This window comes from Lepisma saccharinum, chromosome 18, assembly GCF_977018435.1.
Source record: "Lepisma saccharinum chromosome 18, izLepSacc3.1, whole genome shotgun sequence".
NCBI lineage: Eukaryota > Metazoa > Arthropoda > Insecta > Zygentoma > Lepismatidae > Lepisma > Lepisma saccharinum.
In genome coordinates this window covers 39,392,459-39,416,538 of record NC_139246.1, presented here as the reverse complement: position 1 = coordinate 39,416,538, position 24,080 = coordinate 39,392,459, and the positions used below count along the sequence as shown (strand labels likewise).

At 36.3% G+C, this 24,080-nt stretch overlaps 1 protein-coding gene across 1 annotated transcript in view; it reads left to right on the top strand.

Moving 5' to 3' along the window:
• Pis (phosphatidylinositol synthase) overlaps window positions 1-24,080 on the top strand; it is a 68,935-nt gene that overhangs the window by 13,314 nt on the left and 31,541 nt on the right. Inside the window, exons 3-4 of the mRNA XM_083140449.1 lie at window positions 5,200-5,334; window positions 8,557-8,710. Coding sequence (XP_082996575.1) covers window positions 5,200-5,334; window positions 8,557-8,710 — 289 coding nt within the window. The remainder of the gene's footprint in view (window positions 1-5,199; window positions 5,335-8,556; window positions 8,711-24,080) is intronic.

Sequence of the window (24,080 nt, the reverse complement as noted above, 5' to 3'; positions counted from 1 at the left end):
AATATTTACAGCAGAATTAATCAATTTTCCGTGAATTGCATAACTCACAGGATAATTCAAACTTCAGAAAGTGACGCGTTGGTAAATAAACTCTAAATCTCGTGTTTGAGTCTATTTCACATTTTGCAGTTCATTTCGCACCATTTCGTGACAAAATGGGGTAGGAAAATGCACCCCACACCTTTCAGAAATATGAAAAATTAACATTACAATGTGTTATTTCACATTTCGTGTTTTCGTCAAAAACAAAATATGCATGCCTTTAGTAATACCACAGTACAGTCTATAAAGTTTTCTAGCTGCAGAACATGTTATCATGGTCACTAAATAGATGACTTGTCCTTCTTTGCCCATCCACCCTACCCATGTTCCTCCTATCATGTATTATGTTTCGATAATTTTATTGTCAAATTACAGTGCAAGTAATGTCATAATGCTTGTGTAAGTTTCATGGACAAAGCTCGAAACTGTAGTCTACAAAAAAGTTTGAAAATGTCAAAAATGATCAAAATATGAAAGTATACTTATGCATTGTATTTACTTGAGTAGATTATGAGAGTGTATGACTTACATGGGTATAGAGCTCCTAACCATAAATAACATTTATCCTAGATAGTCAAGCAACCCATTCTGTTCGATCAATGCACTGAACTGGAGGGAGGGAGGTGGGCCACTGTTCCAGTGCATGGCATTGGAAAGAAAACAGAACATGAAAGAAATTTGCATACATAAATTTTGAGAAATGGAAAGAGTCATTTAAAAAGTGTCCGATTTAATTATACCACAATTATCTTTATTCTACTTTCACGATATTTCAATAAAATGTACTCAATCCTCCCTTGTAATGTTTTGTACATGAAAAAAATTTATTGTAACAGTTGATCGTCACATGTGAAACTATGTGGCTTGCCCACATATGGAAGTGACTGATAACTAAAGTGTTACCACATTTCAAAACTATAAGCTTTGTTGAATCAACCAATGCAAACATTTTATCTAAAAATTTTGGACCCTTTTTTTAGTTTCGTGGATGTATGTTCATATTATTTCCGTTAAAAGTCCATTTCTAGTATGATTTGAGAAAAATATCCTGAAAAAAAAACACTGACTTGTACTACACTAATTATTTTGAGTATTACAAGCTCGGCTAAGCCTTTATTTTACAAATTTTCTCAAACTGTTGACAATCCTAGAACCTCACAATTATTTGAAGCAATAAATTTCAACATTTTCTTAAAAAAAGATAAACAAAAACACTTTTTGATTTTTTTTTGTGGGTTTTTCGAGGTGGGCTTTTCTGAAAAAACCCACGTGGCGAAAACTGGCCTGGGCCAATCCTGGTCATGAGTCTGTTGTGCTGATGGTAATGAAAGTACTCTCTCAACTTTTGCATTATGACCTGGCAAACAAATATTGAGCAATTACCATAACTTGAAATGGTTCCAGAATTTTTATCTGGGGTAGTTTTTAGTTCAGTAACTTTGTTGTACCCCCTGCTTTACAATCAAAATATTGAACAAGAATGGGAAACTCCCTGTTCCATCAATGTTAACACCATGACAAGAAATTTCGCTCAGGCACTGAACAGTAACATCATCAGAATGTGGCCCAAAAACTTTGTTCATAATTTGCTTCCATTTTTGTTCTAGCAGGACAAACTTTTATTTTGTTTTTGGGCAATGACTGAATCAAAATAAATGTCACTATTGGGTTTGGGAGTGCAATCCATAGACTTGTAACTTGCATGATTTCTCTTTGTTCAACTGAAACCAGAATTTTCGTAATTAATATTATGTGATATTCAAATTTAGGACATTTATGATATTTTTCATATTCCTCCCGGATGCCAGACATCTGGCTAAAATGTAGGACATGTCTGGGAAAAACCGGACATCTTGTAACCCTACTCGGAACAAACAAGGTTACAGATACATTATTACATACATTGAAGTTACACACGTACTCAAATTCAAATTTGCAAAAGATTATATGCATGATTTGCCTTGTCAATTGTTCCTTGCTTTTTTGTTTGAGTCTAAAAGGGGTAGGAGGTGTAGGAAGAACTTTCCTGCAAGCACCCAAATATCAACCTCTCTACCATGTAGTACACCCAGGAATAATGCAACTCTGGCATCTGGACTCAGCCAATATCATGCTCGGTGTGGCTTTTATTTTGTCCTGTATTTGTGTGTGCCAACCTCAGTGGCATAGTGGTTAACACATTGTGCTACAATGCCAGGATTCCCAGGTTTAAATCCCAGCCTGGGCCTGGGTGTTCTTTTCAAGTGCAAGTGTCCATTCATCACTTCACTCATCTTCATCTTTACGATTAACCAAAAGTGGCAGAAAAGTAAAATAAAATGAACCCAATCAATTAAATCCAACACTTTCATTGGCCTCCCCAGTGGTCCCGGGTTCAATACCTGGTGGAGGCACATAGTGGTTCGGATCCCACTATAAACTGTAGGTCCAGTCCCAATTAGCCTTTCTGTGCACAAAGTGGACTTAAAACAACAATTCAATTCAATCTAACATTTTGGTACTATGAAGAAAAATAAAACAATTATAACACCAGAGTCCAAGTCTGATAAAACCAGACCAGTAGGGTCAGCTCTCTATGGACTTGCAAACACTATTCCGGTAACGCTCTTGTCTGTTCTACCCAAGAAGAATAGAGTAGTTGTACTTATATCGTCTATGCACCATAGCATTGAAACGGATCCCGATAAGAAGAAGCCAGAAATCGTCTGCTATTATAACAAGACAAAAAGTGGCGTTGACCTTCTGGACTTGAAGTGTGCTCTGTACTCATCCAACAAGAGAACTAAGAGATGGCCATTAGTTGTATTTTACTCCCTTGTGAACATAAGCTGTGTCAACAGTTTCATACTTTACTTGTGCTATCATCAAAATCCAGATATGAAAAGAATACATTTTATTAAAAGCGTGGCTTACTCTCTGTTGGAGCCACATCTCAGAAGATGGCTCAGTATTCCCAATCTTTCCAGAAACATCAGGGCATTGATACAGCAAGCAATACTGGAAGAAGAAAATGCTGCTGGCGGAAGTGATGAAGTTTTCAGCGACAAGCTCGAGAAGAGGAAGACCTGTTCCAAGTGTCCATCCTCAAAAGACAGAAAAACTTCATGCAAGTGTATCAAATGCAACAATCCAATATGCCTAAAGTGCAGTAGAAAAGTGTGCGTCACATGTGCAATATCAAATGAGTAAAAGTTGGAACTGATTTACATAATACATTTTCTTAGTTTTGTTCTCATGTAATTTTAGTTTTCAGTAAATTTGAGTTATTAATCATAATTTTTCTCTTTTATTGTCTAAAAAAAACTTTAAAAAAATGTAATAACAAATATTAAAAAATAAGGTCTCTCAGACCGGATGTTTCTAATTATGGAATAAAGACTCATGTTTCTGTTTAGGGGCTAAATAGTGATGAGCAAATTCTATTTCTTGAATACCAAGTTCAGCTTTAAACGTGGTTATTAACATACTAGGTGGCGCAAAAGTCAGTTTACCCAAAAAGCACATTGATAATAGTATTACGATAGTGTATGTGCTTCTTGTGCTAAGTAATATTTTTTAGGTATATGGTTGGTAACATTGTTGTGTGACACTGGCAACAGTGCACTCATTATTCAGTCGTGTAACACTGGCAACAGTGCACTTGTTATTCTTTTGTCGACAGTTGAGTCTCTGGCTTGTTGTAGTGTGGTTGTTTGTTGTTTGCAAGCAAGTTCTGGTCTGTAACATGTTGAAAACTGCCCAAGCATTTGTAAAAAGTCCCCATAAGTCCACAAGACAAGCAGAACAGCAATTGCAAATAAGCCATTGGAGTGTTCAGAGAATGTTACCTGACATTAAATTCAATGATACAAGTTTACTGCATCGTATTTGCAATTCTGTTGTTGATCGTTGCACACATTGTATTGCAAACAATGGAGGACACTTTGAACAAAACCACTGAAACTGGAATTTTGTGTATCTACTTGTATTTTGTATGTATACTTGACTTTCGTGTATAAACTTGAATTTGTGTATGGGTAATCTGACTTTTGTGCCACCCTGTATTAATGCATCTCATAATATAGAAATATATTATAAAATTGCATGGAAAACAGAAAATTCAGGGAATATGTTTTGCCAAAATTAGTAGGAATATTATTTAATGTACTGATTTTGTACACCAAGAAACATAGTGTGAAAATATAGCTTTCCAAAATTTTTTTGTGGGTGGCATAAAATGTATGTCGAAGCTGCTTAATTCCTGATAATAAGGGAAGGGCTAAAAACTGGAAACCAAGAGCTTGGTTGACCAAAGTTTTCTTTTTAATGGAAGTTTGCAGCAACAATTATTTAGAGGAAAAGTTTAAAAGAAAAATAACTTTTGACATGTAATTGTTTAGAATGCTTAGTTCAGTTGGTTCAGTCTTGACACTTTTCTGGTGTGTCTCAGTGTCCGTTTGTAACTGCATTTAAATTTCCACTTACTGGACTCCTTACTCCTGAAAAATGTGTTAAATTCTTTGTCACCTTGTAATCAAGGGGTTTCAATATCCGGTGGAGGCACACTGCACAGTGGTTTGGATTATAAATGGCCATTTTAGAAAAAAAAGTGTTTTTCAATTTTCAAAGCTGTTTTTTTTTTTTGCTATTAATTTTTTTCGTTTTTCGAACATCTTTTCATTAAAAAAAAAAGTTGTTTCTCGTTTTTGATAAATTTTCAGTTTTTAGTTTCCAATTTTTTTGTTTATAGAAAAGTTTTTCATTTCTGTTTGTTTTTTTTCTTTTCCAAGTTTTTGTTCTTTTGTTTTTGGATTTTTTAATTGTCATAAAATTTTTGTTTTTCGCACGTGAACTTGTTTTGACTCCATGAACTTGTTTTCAAAATTTTAGTTTCAAATTCATTACTTTCTTGCTTTTCCATATACCTTTTCCTTTTTTTTTTAAAAAAAAAAAAAAATCATATTTTTCGATTTTGAATTTTTCGAAAAGGAGTGGCCATCCCTAGTTTCAATCCCACTTTAAACTCTAGGTCTAGTCTATCTGTGCATAAAGTGGACTTAAAAACAAAGATTCAGTTCAAACAAGATGTTAAATTAATAAAACATATGTGTGAGTGAGTCCTATGAACAAGTCAAAGTGTGACATGCTATTATTTAATTGTAAATTGTTTTCTTTTAGGGTATGGCCGGATCATTTTGGCCTTGATATCATTCTATTACATGCCAACCAACTATGTGGTTGCATGTTGGTGTTATTTGGTGAGTGGACTTCTGGATGCCTTTGACGGACATGCTGCAAGATACTTTAATCAGAGTGAGTAACTTCATTGTTGTGCTTTAGTAACAAATGAATTTAAAATATGATGCTTACTCAATGAATGACTTTTTAAATTTTTTTTAAATGTTCATGTAATCATGTTCTTCTTAAAGGTTTGCATAACCACTTCTTGTAGATGTGAAATAATGTAATATTGTTATTTTAAGTATTTTCTTTTTTTTTAGGTTATGCCAGGATCATTTTGGCTTTGCATGTCGTGTGATGTTTCATCCAGATCTTTCTCAAACTTACACTAAGTGTAGAGTGACTAGCCATGTAAGATTGTGTGTTGTGTGTGTGTTTATCTTGATGTAAGCTTGAGAAAGTTCTGGGAAACCAGGACGTAAGGTCGCAGAAGAAAGTATTAATCATTTTGTATTAATGTAATCAAACATAGTGGTAACAGTGAATGTACGAAAAACAGAAAGTTGTTTTAAAAAACAAGAAAACAGGGTTCTTCAAGATTTCTATTCTTCCACATTTGTCGATAGCGTGTTTCTGCTGGATGTAGCAGGTTGCATGGCCCAGCGAGACACCCAATAAGAGCATTTACTCCTATATGAGAGGGTGGGAAATACTAAGGGAATGTTGCCTGTATTAAGGGGCATGGCCCCTTGTTACTGGGGAAGAGGAATGGAACAGCTCTTGGAAATCCATCTCCCATGGGGGTTTGGGGGGGGGGGGGTCCCTGCACTATGGGTGTGCAGTCTATGGCATCAGGCTTTGGGCTACAGAACGTGTGCAGGTTCAACTCTCCCGAGGGAAGCGTAACAACTTTTCTGTTGAGATTTCAGCCTCTGTATGGAGATAATGACCACCCATCACCGTGAGAAAATTGTGGAGCTGTGCTGACCACACGTCACCCCGTAACTGGTTTTATGATTGCCCACCTCTGCTTGAGGCATGTTGGGGCGAGGCTTGCAGTTAGTAGGTGTGTCCTGGCCCCCACAGACTGTTGTGCCATTATTAGATGATGAGGGTCGTATTGTGTTTTCCTGTGCTTCAGGAAGCTTTGTATCTTCTGCTGCATGACATTGTTTAATTATGGTATTTGCACCATAACTGCAACAAGAATCTCAGGAATGAGAGAGATAAAATGAACTGGGAAACAAAATTTAAAAATTAATTCTGAGGAAATCATGTTTAATTCTCATAAATGTAACCCACTTCATAGAGGTATTACAAACACAGCAAGACTTTATGCAATTCTTAACTTTTACAATGCCTACATTAATATAATTAATTATTTGATGAAATATCGATTGTAAAAATATAAATAGTACTCACCCTGCAAAGATTAATTTTACAATTCACTTATTAGAAATCGCCAACATGATAAAATCCCTGTTGTGATGTTGAAGCTGGCATTTTGTTGAATTAAATTCAGTTGTGTTTGTTGATATTCATCGAGTCTTAAGTCCCATGAAAGTTAGCTTGTCAAATATTCTAAATTATGTGTTCATATGCTGTAAACTTCTATTTGATTTTTTTTTTTAATTTGAAATTTAAAATTTTGGGTGCGTCAGCACTAAGGCTATTTTGCACCCATCACATTATATGGGGTCCAGCCCCTTATCGTTACACAACAACTCTAACGTTGCATAACTAAAATCATAAAATATTAAAATGTTCTGACTTTCGTTAAAAGCTGAGGCTGTAAAGGAGCACTCGGCACAAATTAGGACAAAACACAGGACAACACAAACAAAATTATACTGGCAATGGGGCCAGTCGCCAGAGCCTCGTTAGTCTGCAGTCCAGGATGTACTACGTGGAAGTGAGGTTGACTATTGGGTGCACTATGTGGAAGGAGCACCCCTTACACCCTGTAAACTTCTATAATAATAATAATAATAATAATAATATTAATAATGGAAGTAACAAGTTAGCTGTCATTGACTGGTAACACTTCCATGAAATCTGCACCATACCACTGAACTAAATATATGTGTAGCTTTTTATTTTTCCTAGTTACCTAGCTACCACTTGGTTCTACAGCCTTGGGTGAGCCTTGGCCTCCTTAACAATCAGGTTCCACCATTCTCTGCATCTTATTTTCTCACTTCATCCACATTTACTATCTTCCAGTCTTCTGCTGCATCATTGTCATGTCACATTTTTGTTTCCTTCTGTTTATTTTACAGGATGTTCTATTGTATGATCTGCTTTCATGTTATGTGAAAGTTTACATTATTATGTATTATTTTAATATATAATGTGTATTAGAATACACAAAATATTTTATCACTGTTGTGTGTTTTAATTTTTTTAAAGCTATTTTTTACATTACTGTTCAGTGTATAACAAAGGAGAAATGTGATAGCATTTCTTGTTATGTATCCGAGGCTGGTTTGGTTCCTGAACTTTTAATTTTTTTCTTCTAATATCTGGTTCCTGGCGCTATCTGCAACACCCAAGTTGGTGGATCAGAAAGTGTTAGGGTACAATTCATTAGCCAAATGCCCTTGTTTGCAGGCACCATATATTTGCCTTCACCCTTTCCATTCTGGGATAGGATTTGCTGGTTCTTGGAGTAGATATTCTGTGGATTAAATGGTTACACCTACTCAACCAAGTCTTTATAATCAGCCTTTCACTCTCATATTACCCTCATGTTTTATCTGGGATTGGCACTGGTTGAAACTGTGATGCTGTCTGAGTGCTAGAGTATCCGCATATTTTACTTGGTATGATACTTTGGGAGTGTCCCTTCATCTCTTTGGTAGTGTCCCTTCATCTATTCATCTTCATCAATGCAATTAGTCAAAATACACTTAAAAAAGATATACAAAATGCTACTTACAATTTGGAGCTTCTTGGATGTGTTATTGCCATTGTTTCAGAAAAATTCACATTTTTCTTTCTCAAGTCACTTGTTGCATAGCAGATAGTCATGTGTTGAAAAAAAAACATTGAATGTAGACCCCAAGTGTTGCTTGGCAAAAAATCTTCTTGTCACTACAGCGTCAAGTAGTATTTTATATTTGTAGGTGTATCTAAGTAAGAGCATTACACATATACAGCAAATTCTCCTGTGATTGCCCAAAAGTAACAGAAAAGCAAAGCTAAATAATACAAATGCAATATCAATCAATTATAAGTTAGTGATTCTCATTTTTTGCAATGTTAATTAGGTTATAATTGAATTGAGTCACTGTTTTCTTAATTTACTGGATGAGAATTGCTCAACTCCATATATATAGGCTATTGTATTTTCAGGTACAAAGTTTGGAGCTATGTTGGACCAGCTGACCGACAGGTGCGGCACAATGGGCCTACTTGTGGTCTTAGGGTTATTCTACCCCAAATACATCTTTTTGTTCCAACTCAGCATGGTTATTGACATTGCTTGTCACTGGATACATTTACACACGTGAGTAGCTTTATAGTGGCAGAGAGTGTTCTTGCGGCCAAATGTTCTGAGTTTGTGCTTACTTGTTAATATTGTTTTGAAAGTGTCTTGGATTCATTGGTTCATTATAAGGTTCTTCCAAAACATGTTGAGTTTTGTCCGATGGCCATGATGTTGCACACATCTTCTTGGAGAAGAAGAGATTCTAGATGCGGGCTGTTCATTTAACTTATTAACAAAACATAAAGCCTGTAACAATACCATGCAATAGAGATGAAATATTTAAGAGGAAAAATGCACTAGAAATAGTAATAAAATACCCAGTAAATGTCCCATAAACATGTGACCATATTAGTGTAATGTAATGGGCCGTTAGGGCATCGGACTACCATGGGAGAGACCCGGGTTTGATCCCTGACAGGGGAGAATCGGGATTGTTTCCACCCAGGGGTTTATCCAGGATTTTTCCCTTGGGGGGGGTGTTGGAAAATTTTGGGGGGGTGTAAGTTTGGGGAAGTTAAGTGCATATTTTGGACCGTTTTAAAAATGTTCGCCCTAATTCAATTTGTTCATGGATGTTTCTAGAGATTAACCCCCCCCCCTCCCTTCTCTTCACGTAACATTTCAGAAGAAAAAAGATGTCAAATACAGGAAAAGATGGAAAATAGATTAATGTTAACATTTCAGTTTAACGTTTCGAGTATTGCTTTCCTTCCGATAATGTTCAGTACTTGATTTAATCAATCGTTAGACAAAACACAAGCAATGGCATTAAGAAACAAAATTTTAACATATTATTACCAGGAATCATTTCATACAATTCTTAAGCTAGTTATAAAGAAATTAGGAACACTTGCGCAATATTTTACCTGTATTTGTATCGTTCTTGCCGTAGGTGTAACTCGGAGTTCAACTTGGGGGTGCCCAATTGAAATATCAGTGAGAATGCATTGCATGGATGTGCACGCACTTGCCTGTCTGAAGTAGTAGTAATAAATACAGATATAATATGACTTAAATAAATTATGACACTGCCAGCGAAGCGAGCAAGGAAATTTTTAGAACTATTTCTTTGCAAACTGATTATGCATATTATTACTTAAACATAGCGACAGTATCCCATGATGTTTACTCTTTACAATCTTGCTTTGCTCGTTCGTTGAAGACTTCAATATGAAATTCCTTGACCGATTTCATTCAAAAGCAATATCAGGTATCTATCAAACGTGCATCCCAACTTCCCACTATATTTTAACGTCTTCATGGCCATGCTCTAAATACGTTTATCGAGTTTCATTACTTTATTTCAGTTTTTGAATCATCGTTTAAACAGAGATTTGAAAACACCAGCAGAATTTGGAACTCACTCGCTTCATAAGAACTATTAAAAATTATACATGCATATTTTTAACTGTTAGAACAGGAGGGGGCAGGGGGGATGTTTGGAGGTAAAGAGGACGCCGAACGAGCAAAACAAGATTGTAAAGAGTAAACATCATGGGATACTGTCTGTATGTTTAATTAATAATATGCATATGCATTATACCCTTACTAAACTTTGGAAAATATGCTTGGCGCTTTTGAGAGTTTATCTTTCAAATACTAAATGAGAGACACTAGGGAATTAGGAGTCACGTGCCTCTTTGCCTTAAAGAAAATGAAATAACATGTGCAAATAAACGCATGGCATGTTCACTGCAAAAGGAAGGCAAGGAATTTCTCACTTCTAAATTGAGGCAATGCTTTATTTTCAATTATTTAAAAATTGAATAGCATTTATTTCACTATCCAACACAAAGAGCACAATGAACCAAACAAATTTTCTCTCTCCACGTTTTCCAGCAGGCAGTGGCAAGCGCCGTCGTGCCCTCACTGGTGCGCCTATGGTCAGATATAAATTTCGGACTTAATGTAAATTAAATTTATTTTATGTATAATTCCTTACACTCAGGCCCATAGCCAGGAATTCTTTGTAGGGGGGGGGGGGGGCAAAGTCAATCCTAGAGGGGGCAAATTTTTAATATATTGTGTCGCATTGGCAGTTATAGCAGGGTACATAGAGTTACTTGACCCCTCCCCCAAAAGAGATAAGTAAGAGAAATGGGATGATATCTTGAAACTGTAACGGACAAAAAAAAGCAACTTCGAGCAACATCAAATGGCATTTTTTTCGATAATGACCTTTCCAGATTGCCAAAGAATATAAAGTTTAACATAAATAGGCTAATAGGGACTGTATCTACTTGATATTTACAGGTTGATAATGTTAATAGACGATTAATGGGCCTCTCTGCAGAACTGATTAAGGGAGCCCTTTATAAATCATGCTTCCATAATGATTTCCTCTAGTTTCCAGTATACAAGATTTTTCCGCACAAAGGAATCTAACGAGAATCCAACAACACCATTGTGTTGTGTTATGCAAGAAAAATGGAATTAATTAAATAATAATGGTTACATATTATTATGAATTATGAATTGTGTAAACATTTGTAATACTTTTTTTTTGTACTTGCTAAAACATGGGTCCCTTATTCCACCACGGACTCTATTTGCTTCAAAGGGGAGACTCTTGCATCACTACAGAGTACAGACAATGTTTGCCTACTGGTTACGTTAACCATTTTGCAAAATATTGTGTGAATTGTATTATATTGTAGTTGAATACATGTTTTGACACCTGCCAAACAATAGGGCCTCCTCGATGGCGCAGTGGTAGCTTCGTCGCCTTGTAATCAAGGGGTCCCGGGTTCGATACCCGGTGGAGGCACATAGTGGTTCGGATCCAACTTTAAACTGTAGGTCCAGTCCCAATTAGCCTTACTGTGCATAAAGTGGACTTAAAACACCAAATCAATCAATCAAACCTGATAAACAAATAGGAATACCTTGATTGTTCAATGACTTCTTGGATTACAGTGTCATCATTAACATTAAGTTTCATAGAAAGAAATTGTTTTAATAGGGCGAATAATTTTACAGGGAGCCATGGCATTCTCTTTAACATTTTTTTTTTCCATATAGATCGTTTGGCTCCCAGGACCGACTCTCACCGCCCCATAGCTATGGCTCTGAACTTGGACTTTAACAATATAAGACATTGCAAGCGAAGCGAGCAAGAAAATTTTACGAAATGTATTTTTATTTGTAGAAAATTTGAAATCGAGAGGGGGGGCAATTGCCCCTTGCAAGTTCCCTTGGTCGTCTAGAAGAAAAATGCAAGGAACTCGTAAAAACTAATTCCATCATGAGTATCCAATTGTCCTACTATTCTTAGATTCTCCTAGTCTTGTTTCTTTTTTTACTTCAATGTTTGCTTCCCCTAGAATGGACTTCCGGCCAAGGTCGGGATGGTGGGGGGGGGGACAATGCCCCCTGCCGCCCTGTGGTTGCGGCACTGATTATGAGTGTCTCTTCATCAATTTCACGTCATCATTCATTGTTGCGATTAGCTATAAGTGGCAGAAAAGCAACGCCAAGTAATAAAAATCAAATATCCACTCCCTCTCTTTAAACACATGAATCACTATTACTAAAAAGGAAATTTTTGCCCCCCCCCCCCAATCCTGATACTAAATCCCCCACACCTTCATAAATCACAAAATAAATAAGTGTCTTTGTTATGTTGCTAGAGTAATTGTAAAGAAAAGTGAAAATTCCAGGTGTTCTGTATTTTTCACAGGGGGGCAAAGCAGGCTCTCAGGGGGTCAGTTGCCCCCTGCCCCCCTCTAGCTACGGGCCTGCTTACACTTCCTTTGCTTCCTCTGAATAGTTGATTAAAATTAAACATGTCATTATGTCAGGGAACCGACTAGATAGAAAGAGAAAGACATTTTTTACTAAAGCTATATCTTTGCAAACTCACAATAACTAATTTAATAGGGTGCCAGTAATTTCACAGGGCACCACGACGTTAACGCTTTTCTATTTTTATCTGTTTTGCTTGTTCGGCATCCCATTTGTACTTAGCGCGCAGGCAAGCACCACACGTGGACCCTCCCCCCTTTACAACTCTCTTTCTAATAGTATATAATTTCTTTTACAAAGGTAAGAACTCTTGGAGTCACAAAAATGGTCATCAACTATAGACGTGAATGAATCACTTAGGTTCTTCATGAAATACTTGCCATTTTATATCGAATACTCTGTCAGTAAATTTTATATTGGTACTTTATGAATAACGGTTGGAAGAAATTGTACCTACATATAGTGTCACTGATTTTCTACTCACCACTTTCGGTTTATTTCTGTCTGGTTTTTCATTTTCTCTACCTTCTTCAGACAGTTTTGCAGTAAAGTTTCAGACATTGTTATACACTAAACAGAACGATAACACACGAACGGAGATGCTACACTGAGACTGACCTAAGGCCAAAGGCATTTGACTGTTCTTTTCTCTACCGCTCCAAAATCATTCTTCTCGCCAAGTTACAGAAAATATTGTTGCTAACCATAGTAACAGAATTCACTACAAGGAGTCGAACCTGTATCTTTGAATTTCTTCCCTTACTTTTATCGTACATTTTTCACATGCAAGAATCGAAAGGAAAATGCAACAAAATGCCAATTTCATTGACTCAGGGCTTGAATAATAGAATTTACGAATCTGTAACGTATTTAAGAAATATATAAGGTATTCAAACGCTGAACTGTCAACACTGCGCGGAATGTGCTCCCTGGAAGGAGGGCGAGAGGTCAGTTTGACATTTTCCAGATGGCAGTGTTCCTTCCCAAGAGCTGACCGAAGCCTTGTCAAGGGAGCTAGTGTTTCCAGGAAATGGCCATGCTTCACATTCCACTCTCCTTCCTTGACACTTTGGTTTTAGTCGATCGAAAGGTCCATTGGACTACGCTTCTTCAGCTACAAATGATTTCTTTCTGTTAATGTTGAAGTATTGTTATTCTATTGTTGATATAAACAACCATATTTACACCCCCCTGTAGGGGGGTGTTCCACTTTTCTGCTTGGGGAGGTGTTCACCAAAATTTGGGAGGGTGTTGGGGGGGTGTTAGGGGGGTGTGGATAAATCACTGTTTCCACCTGTTGAAGTGGCTCCGGCGCCCACCCAGCATCGTATAAAGTGGATACCTGGAGGAAACTGTGGGGTAAAGGTAGCCAGGAGCATGGTGCTGATCACAGTGTGGAGACCTAACTCCACATCCCCTATACGGCTTCATGGCATGATGCAAAGCACAGGGGAACACTTTACTTTTTTTATTAACTTTATATTAGTGTAATGTATAATAGTGTACGTACCAATTTTAATATGCAATTTTTTCATCAATGTTTTACCAAAATACCTGTATTGATAAAAAGACAGCCTCAATGAAATTGTCTTCCCTTAAATTTGATGTGCTACAACAATCAACATTTCACAACAATGAGTCAGTCTATTTTTAGCAGTAAAGTACAAAGGGGAAACAAAGGAAGAAGGTTTATTCTTGCACTCTTTGCAGTAAAGAGTTGGTCAGTGAGTCTTTTTTGGTAAAATACACATTAAAATGACATTAAAAATGGAGAAACATAAGTGCCACCACAGTGTCTACCAGTCCGAAAACTAAAAAATCCTGGAAAAGTCAGGGAATTAATATCTTCTGAAAAAGTCATGGAAATGTCAGGGAAATTTACTGTTTCTGGAAAAAGTAGTAGTGCACTAAAAGTCGGATTTTGAACAAAGAAAGAAAGAACAAGCAAGAAATATCAAACTTGTTGACAAACTACATTTCATAGAATTTTCAGTGGAAAATGCATGTTCATCCAGAACTCGAACCCAGGTCTCTTGCATGCCGTAGGATTGCTCTACCACTAAGCTACCGAGCCAGCCTCGCTTCACCTGATTTTTCGTCCTCACCATTTTACCTGTGTGGAATCATCTCTGTCAGTGCTATTGCAACGGGATCTGTTGCCTTTGAAACACTGTAGACTTCGACATTGCCTGGTTCTTCCCAGCTGAGAGATGTAACAGTATTTACCTCTTTATGCTGAGAGAAACTATTCTTCAGTTTGATAAACTGGCTATTACCAGTAGTTACAGTAAAATTTGAATTATTTTCATACAGAAATCTTACTACAATAGGTGGCTATGGGAATTCACCAATTTCTTGTTGCTTTTTTAGTGTGTGTTTGGTAAATAGTTATTGGGAACAATATGCATGTTACTAAGTTGAACTATATATTACTTATGCAGTAATCTATGATTTCTTTCAAAAAAATGATTCTTTGTTAATCATAAGTCAATGATTAAATCACCCTTGACAGTTGGTTCCCTTCCCATATCCAACAAGTAATTACTACGGCCCGGGACTTTATCTCCAATAAAACTGTACAATATGTATGTAATTATGTCATAAAAATTGAAAAATATGTCATAAAAAGTTGAAAATATGTCAGAAAAATGCAGAAATATTCCCAGTAAAGTGAAAAATATGCACAAAAGTACTTTCGAATTTCTCGTTATAGGGTCAATCTATATGAAGTGGTACAACATGGTTGCTTGACCATTTTTAAAAAAAGTATATATTTTGTGTGGTGTGAGCCTCATATGTTGACAGTTCAGATCCACTGTTACTTTATTTTTACTGTCACTGATTTCAAAATGGTGGACATTATTTTATCGTGGCGTGTGTCATTTTCTCCATGTGTAAGCATCAGCGTTAATTTTTTATCTCAGCTCTGGTAAGTCCTAAGACAATGAGACAAAATCTGTGATGTTAAACACATTATAGGCTACGATTATATTTGTGTGTAATTTCCTAAATATTATTCCTTCACAATAAATTTTAAGGTCAAAATTGTGTATCCTATTCGCTGAAAATGATATTTTCAGATATTTTTTTTTCAGGAGGGAAGACAGTTTGTTTGACACTTGAATTTTTTGTGCAAGTACCTGTGTACCAATAGTGTGTGTCAAAATTATTTGAAGCTTGAGACTTAAATCCTTTTTTTTTTCTACAGGGTCATAAACATGTACTTTTTGTTAAAAAATTCCAAGTTCAGGGTTAAATATCTCTAGTGGGCAGTTATTTAAAAATGTGAAATTTGTACACAATACTGCACTATATGATAAATAACTTCAGTAAAAATTTTGAGTTTGAGATTCAATTGGTTTAAGAGATACAAAACTCGTGAAAAATTCAATATTTTGCATTAAATATGGTATGCCTAATTTCATTTCTTATTAACATTTTGTGTTAAAATTCTGCAAACTGTAATTTGAAATGTCAATAAACAACATTACAATCCTGAAATGGATCTGTAATAAACTATATATATGAGGGCATGTGTAAAGTAAGCTTCCTGTGTCTTTATTTTGTTTGTTACCTTGTAGATGCATTTTGGATTTTGAGCAACCATACTTATGAGACTTTCCCACTTCTCCATGGAAGGTTTCAAACTTTTGTCACCCACGGGTGCTGACTATAGCGAGGAAAATGGCAGCATGTAACCATGCAATGTCGTGGAGCACCTGAAGTAGCATACGGTGATAGAGTTTCTAACCACAGGAAATGTGATTGAAATTGAAATTCATCTGAGACTGAAGGCATTTTATAAGGCTAAATACGTAGACTGTGCGATATTGGGCTGTTCATGCTTGTAAAGAAAACCCCAGCTGAACATGATTCCAATGACCTCTATCAGTTGCAGTACGCCGCATTCCATTCCATTCTCTCACATACGCTGAGAGCTCTTCAGCTGGTTCGAAAGTACTGTTGTGCATTTGTTTGGCTATACTGTGAATGTTTCTGCATTTTTCTGACATTTTAATTTTTTTTACCAATTTTTCAATTTTTATGAAGAAATTATTATATATTGTATAAATAATGATTTGGTCTGAAAAATTTTGTTACTTGGTCTGGAAAATCTAGAAAAATCAGGGAATTTTGTTTTATGAAATTGTAGACACCCTGGTCACTCATGTGAGCAGCAGCATTTTAACATAAAATTATTGTGTGTGCTGAGAAATTTGCAAACTGTGAAGCTGATCAACCAGTTCCCTTTATCAGATATTTCTAGTGATGGTGATATAGTTCTGGTAGTGACATTCATAATTTATGATGTGTGCGGCTTACTCACTTTTATATAGATTAATTCATATTCTCAATAAATTAATCAAAAATACAAAACTTTTGTACTTACGTCTAGTGAGTATCTCGTATTTCATACGACGTTTCGGGAACAATTGTTCCCTTCTTCAGGTACTTTTTCTCGGCTACCAGAAATATGTCATAACCACGTCAAATAATCTCAAACGTCAGGAAAGAAGGAAACTGTACAGTTTAGGTGACAAGACATCTTATGAAATAATAGATACTCACTAGACGTAAGTACAAAAAGTTTTGAGAATAGAAATTAATCTATGGTAGTGATATTGAAGAATTGGTAAGTGTAAATGCCAATGCATATCTCTGCACCTTAAATTGGAAGTATTTTTTTTTCTCAAAAACTGAAGCAATAATTAAGGTGTGGCTTATATTCAATATTGTCTTGGATTTAAAAAAAATGCTGTATATGCTTGATGTTTGTGTACTGAACAGTGCCCCACTCCCTTTTCTCATGATCCTGTAGTAATAATGCCATCACGAGGCCATCTCTGTATAGGCACATCGCTTTAGAATACTTTCCCAGATTTATAACTATAGGTGGAATTTTTTTTCATGGGCGGGACAGATAAAATACTTCCTCATTACTTAGTAAGAACTCTATTTCAATTTCTATGAATTTTCAAATGATGAAAAAATATATTATTTAAGGCAAAGAGAGGAAGTAACTGGCCTTTGAATATTCCAGTGGAGTTAACGAAGAAATGTTACAGTTAAAGGAGAAATTTGGTGTTCCAGGTGGAATACAATACAAGTAGTATAGGAAAGTTAAGGCTTATTTTGGCTCGAGATGGAATTTTTTTTTTGGAAAGCTAATTTTTCTTTTATTACCTTCCTTGGAACCCCCTGTACCTCGTGAGAAAAATCACTGAAAAATTGCGTTTGTGCAATAATGGTGAGCCACAAAATGATGCTCTTTCGCTATTTTACTTTAAACGCTTTCATCTACATAAACATATAAAAAAGCACAAATGATTGGAATTTTGAAAATTTAATTTCATAAATTTGATCTAAATACTTGATGGTATCTAGTATTTTGATAGCCTATTCTTGGAACGGCAACCCATCTACTCTGAACAATTTTCAAGTCAACTGAATGAAGAAATTAGTTACAATTCATATGTTGGCACAATTTTTGATTAATACACAATTATTTAAGACTTTGCGACTCAAAAGTTGTGTACAAAAAGCAATCTCCTTTTAAAATGATGATGTTCGGATGGGCCCAAGTGCAGCTTGTCGACCAGAGTATGACATGCCAGCAGACGAAAACAAAATACCCTCCTGAAATTTCTCAAAATGGGCGACAGTACAACACATCACCACCATGCTCAATTAACAGTTTCTTTATATATCTCTCTCTCTGTACTTGGACCCATCTTTGCTAAACTCTTATCTGATCTGCAAGAGATGTGAGATCAAGCATCTCAGTTTTCAATTCATTGCATTACCGTACTCTGGAGTTTTCATGAGTTCTGCTTGGCATGCATGAAATTGTGGTGGCGAAAGAAGAATCACAGCATTTAGAATATTGAGATTCGGCAACCGCAAGATAACATATGTCAGTAAGTTTTCTGACAATTATGCCCCTAACGTCATTTCTCCTCATTTAAGATTTCTTCTTTTGTGGTCTGTAGATCTATTTTAACTTTAACACTCAGGATTTCTTCCAGCATTTTCCTGGAAAGTTAAATTTTCCTTCCAAAACTGTACCAACCTCCATGTTTTCTCGCTATTTTGTATCATCACTGCCACCAGATGCAAAGGAAAATGCATGTAATGTAACAACATGCTTGGAAACCCGTATGCATACATTGAATTGCTCCACAAGACAACACACATGAACAGGGATTGCAAAGACAACACCATCAGAGCGATGCACTTACAGGCGTTGATACTGCTATTCAGACGGGCGGTGAACGGACAGGGCAGAACATGCGTCACCCTTGTCTGCACATGAGCAACGATGGGCTGCGTAAAGTATTTTAATAATTGTGTATTAATCGAAAATCTTGCCAACATACGAATTGTAACTTCTTTCTTTATTCAGTTGAGTTTGTAACGTGGATGTTGCGTACGTAAGAAAGATAGTGAAAGTTATTTAGGAAAACGTGCAAAAGGTCCGGGATCAATTAACGTACGTTCGTAGAAACGAATAACAACAAACCAGTTACAAAAGTCACAAAAATGTTGAGGTTAATGGCAAGCGTTTTTCACTGCCGCCTCAGTCTCTATTGAGAACCAATGGGAAAAAAGGGGTGACACGCGTCCGAAGATACGGGACCCTCCCAAAAAACCTAAGCAAGACAAAAGGTATGCAATATGTTCACAGAGTATCGTGGAAAATTTCACACTATACCGACCATTCAATTTAGGTACGTGTATATTCATGTACGGGAGTGTACACAGAACCCCCAAAAAATGCATGCATTATTAACCAATCAATTCGTCTTTTCATTTAACGTTGGTAAATCTTTCATTCTTTGTTAGCAAGCGAGGTTCCAATATCAAACACAATGAAAAAGAAAATAAAGTTCATTTGCGACCTTAAGTCAAAATTTATTGCGTTAATCTCGCAGCGAAGACTGATTAACGTCCCAACATGAAAAGATATACATCAAACAATTATTAACAAGAAGCCCGTTTTCTAAATCTCACAAGATTATATCAAAAATAGATCCAACAATTACTTCTCCCCTCGATTTACTCCACAGGTTTCACACATTAGGTCGTTACAGTTACGACAACAAGCAAGAATAAAATTCAACTCAACCGCGGAACCATGTAATATCAAATATCTTTAACCAGTTAAATTCTCAACAACAAGTTATAGTAAAAAAACTCCTTTTCCTTCTAATAACAATTTATCCCCCTTTTACTTTGATGCTCCCTTCTTCCCTTATTTTAACATTTTTGTAACAAACAAACGTTATCTCTCATTGTATTCTATCGCCCCTCCTGAGACGCAATAGTAAATTGCCCAAATGTACGCCTTGCTTAATTGATATTAAGAAGTTAGAAATTCTCCTTTACTTTTTTGCGCACGAGGAACAGTGACATTGACGCGCTTGCCCAAACAATTACGTGATTAATTCCATTTGCATACTTCCAATAATTCGACGCTTACGTTCTCTTTCTTCCAATTATTCGAACTGTAGATTCAAACTATTTGAACCCGACGCACTTCGCTTTATTTGATATGTCACGAAAGAGGGATTTGACACAGTACATACCTCAATAGTCCATTCAAAACTGTTCCATCTGACCAATCAAACTCTGCCACCTGAGCATCGAATGGGATTTGGCTTCCTTCTCATCCGGTCGTCTCTTCCTTCACATTGGCATGACGAAACTCCGCTTTTCCCTCAATCACGGTTCCGTAGACAGCTCCATAGAAGTAGTGACAACGTGAATCATGTAGAATACGCCGAACAGTCTGTTTTCACGTCAAACTGGACTCGGTACACACAAATTAAATTCCTCTCAAAAATGTAGTCCTTCCGCTACTTAACTCCAAATGCGAGATTGTGAGAACGAGTCACTTTGATTGGTAGTACGAAGTACGGAGAGATAGTCCAAAACTATTGAGTGCAATCAGAATCCAAAATGCAAGTCTCGTCCCGCGAGACACCGTTCCACACACTAATCGCACGTCATGCTCCTATCTCTCTCGCTCGTTTCCTGCGAGCAACTCAGGCTGTTACGTGAAAGTCGGTCAGAACGGGACTGGTTCAGCTTACACGTTCGTAAATGCAGCACTGGGCAAAGATAGGTGGAGACACCTAGCGGCGACTGGCGCAACCAACAAACAAGCGAGACGCAAGGCGTACTACGAAGGAGAAATGTGAGGTCTTTTCTGCGCGAAATATGACGTAATACTTCTTTATTACAAATCGCGCAGGAAAAAACGTCACAAACTCCCCCGACTAACAAATACAAAAAGAACAAAGATATATAATAATAACAACCATAATAATTTGGCAAAAAAGTCACATGGACTAACCAGACACAGATATACCATTTCGGGAGCATCTAATATATATGTAAGCAAATTCCCCTTAATCGAAGAAGAAATACCCAAATGCGTGTGTTTTTAAAGAACCATAAAGACACATAATAAATAGAGAACACACATACTATGTGAGAATATATGCAAACAAGAACCTAAAAAATATATATATATCCCACACAAATTGATTAAATTGAGACTAGATTGAATAATATCAAAAATATGCACAATGTTGGTAACCAATTTAAACACAATAGATAAGAAGATGAATAAATACTCTATAAAAAATGATTGCGAAAAAGGTGAGCATGAAAAGTCGATTGCAATCGTATTAATGAAATGATCATATTGGATGAAAAGTTAACATTACAAATAAGAATACTCTTAACCTGAGATATGAGTAGAAGTGCCATTAAAAAAGGCATTACATCAAAGTAAACATTCAAGTTTCACAATACACTCAATATAAAGATACCTGTTAAATAACACCTGTACGTAGAAAAAGAAAGTGCAAATAAACACTATAATGTGGAGAATTTCTCTAAAAACAGAGGAGACGTTTTACAATCAGGTTAGCACTCCAAGAGAGTAATATGGTGGTTGTTTTCCATTTTTACGTCAGATAATGATTCCAGGCTGGCACACTCGATATTTATGTTTCCTCAATAAACATGAAAAATAAACAGAAAAAAGGGCGAATTAGAATAGAAGAATAGAAGAGAAGGAAAAAAAAGGATAGGGAAGAGGAGAGGAAACCTAAACAGAGGGGAATACAATGAGAAATGGGAGCACCAATTACAATTTGTGATTACAACAGTCATTCTACATATACATCAAAAATTGCAGTAAGTAATATGCAATAAGAAAATTATTTACCAATGAAATCATGATTGACATCTGACAAGAAAGCATTTGTCTCAAAAACACAATATACCACACATAAGCCAATTTACAACATGAAAAAATATTTAACAAAAAAAATCAAGTATATATCAAAATTGCATAACATATATATATATCTTCAATATTCTTAAGATTCTAAGTCAAATACAGGACCAAAATACAAAATCCAAAGTTGTGGGATTCCGTGCATTTCTTAGATGCGAGGAACTGGGTCATGAGAAGAGTGGCGGGTGGTTGGGGGACGACGTCGGCAATGAGAAGCAGAGTGTCCAGTTGGTGGGTAACACATGATAAGCCTCGTAGATGTCATTCAAATAAGTGGAGAGGAATTCCCCACTTCGCTGAGGACGAAGAAGATGTTTATCTAATAACCCTTGCATCGTGGAATAAGGGACGAAGCGATACCATATGACACGTATAAACATGGGCCAGGGGAATTTCTCGTGAAGAGAATCATACCAAGTATCCCGAAGGAGTCCTTGCGTGGATGTAAATGCCATCAGCAGTAAAGATTCCAAATCAATGAGGTTTAGTTTGAAAATTTTATGGAGGTTCAACAAAAAATAAAACAACTTGTCAGGATCTGAACCATCCGTTGGTTGTAATACCCGTAAAAAATCAACAACGGTTGTGTATCTAATGTAATTTGTAATATAGGAATAATCGGGAGGCAACAAAAGTTCTCTGGGTGTATGTAAGTTTGGGGTCTGTAAAAAAGGTGAAGGTTGTATATGAACCGGGGGGAAGGGAAAAGAGGTCGACCCAACCCGAGGCAAATGGCCTTGAAAGGGAAGCGACATTATATTTGTTCCTCGATGAGGAAATCCAAAAGGTGTCAAAAAATATAGCCAAAACAAAAAGGGGACTAACAATATCCAAAATACAAAGTAAGTGCAATAATGCAACATCAAGATATACTGTAAAATATTGGAAATCAATAAACAAAAGTTCTTATGTATGAATCTGTAAAAAAAAATTTCAAAAGAATGTCTCAAAAAAAAAGGGGGGGGGGGGTTAAATCTATCGTCCGGAAAAAAAAGGGGGGCTCCAAGGTTAACAAAAAAAATTGTTAAGCACCAAACAATGTATGGCCACAAGGGAATTTAGTGCACAAAAAAAAAGGTATAAACGGAATGATGGTATCACCAATACTACCAAAAATAGTAGTGTGAAGGGAAAAAAAATTTGTGATATTTCTAGTACATAAATTACTAAAACCAGCTCTGATACCAGGAACTTTGTAACGTGGATGTTGCGTACGTAAGAAAGATAGTGAAAGTTATTTAGGAAAACGTGCAAAAGGTCCGGGATCAATTAACGTACGTTCGTAGAAACGAATAACAACAAACCAGTTACAAAAGTCACAAAAATGTTGAGGTTAATGGCAAGCGTTTTTCACTGCCGCCTCAGTCTCTATTGAGAACCAATGGGAAAAAAGGGGTGACACGCGTCCGAAGATACGGGACCCTCCCAAAAAACCTAAGCAAGACAAAAGGTATGCAATATGTTCACAGAGTATCGTGGAAAATTTCACACTATACCGACCATTCAATTTAGGTACGTGTATATTCATGTACGGGAGTGTACACAGAACCCCCAAAAAATGCATGCATTATTAACCAATCAATTCGTCTTTTCATTTAACGTTGGTAAATCTTTCATTCTTTGTTAGCAAGCGAGGTTCCAATATCAAACACAATGAAAAAGAAAATAAAGTTCATTTGCGACCTTAAGTCAAAATTTATTGCGTTAATCTCGCAGCGAAGACTGATTAACGTCCCAACATGAAAAGATATACATCAAACAATTATTAACAAGAAGCCCGTTTTCTAAATCTCACAAGATTATATCAAAAATAGATCCAACAATTACTTCTCCCCTCGATTTACTCCACAGGTTTCACACATTAGGTCGTTACAGTTACGACAACAAGCAAGAATAAAATTCAACTCAACCGCGGAACCATGTAATATCAAATATCTTTAACCAGTTAAATTCTCAACAACAAGTTATAGTAAAAAAACTCCTTTTCCTTCTAATAACAATTTATCCCCCTTTTACTTTGATGCTCCCTTCTTCCCTTATTTTAACATTTTTGTAACAAACAAACGTTATCTCTCATTGTATTCTATCGCCCCTCCTGAGACGCAATAGTAAATTGCCCAAATGTACGCCTTGCTTAATTGATATTAAGAAGTTAGAAATTCTCCTTTACTTTTTTGCGCACGAGGAACAGTGACATTGACGCGCTTGCCCAAACAATTACGTGATTAATTCCATTTGCATACTTCCAATAATTCGACGCTTACGTTCTCTTTCTTCCAATTATTCGAACTGTAGATTCAAACTATTTGAACCCGACGCACTTCGCTTTATTTG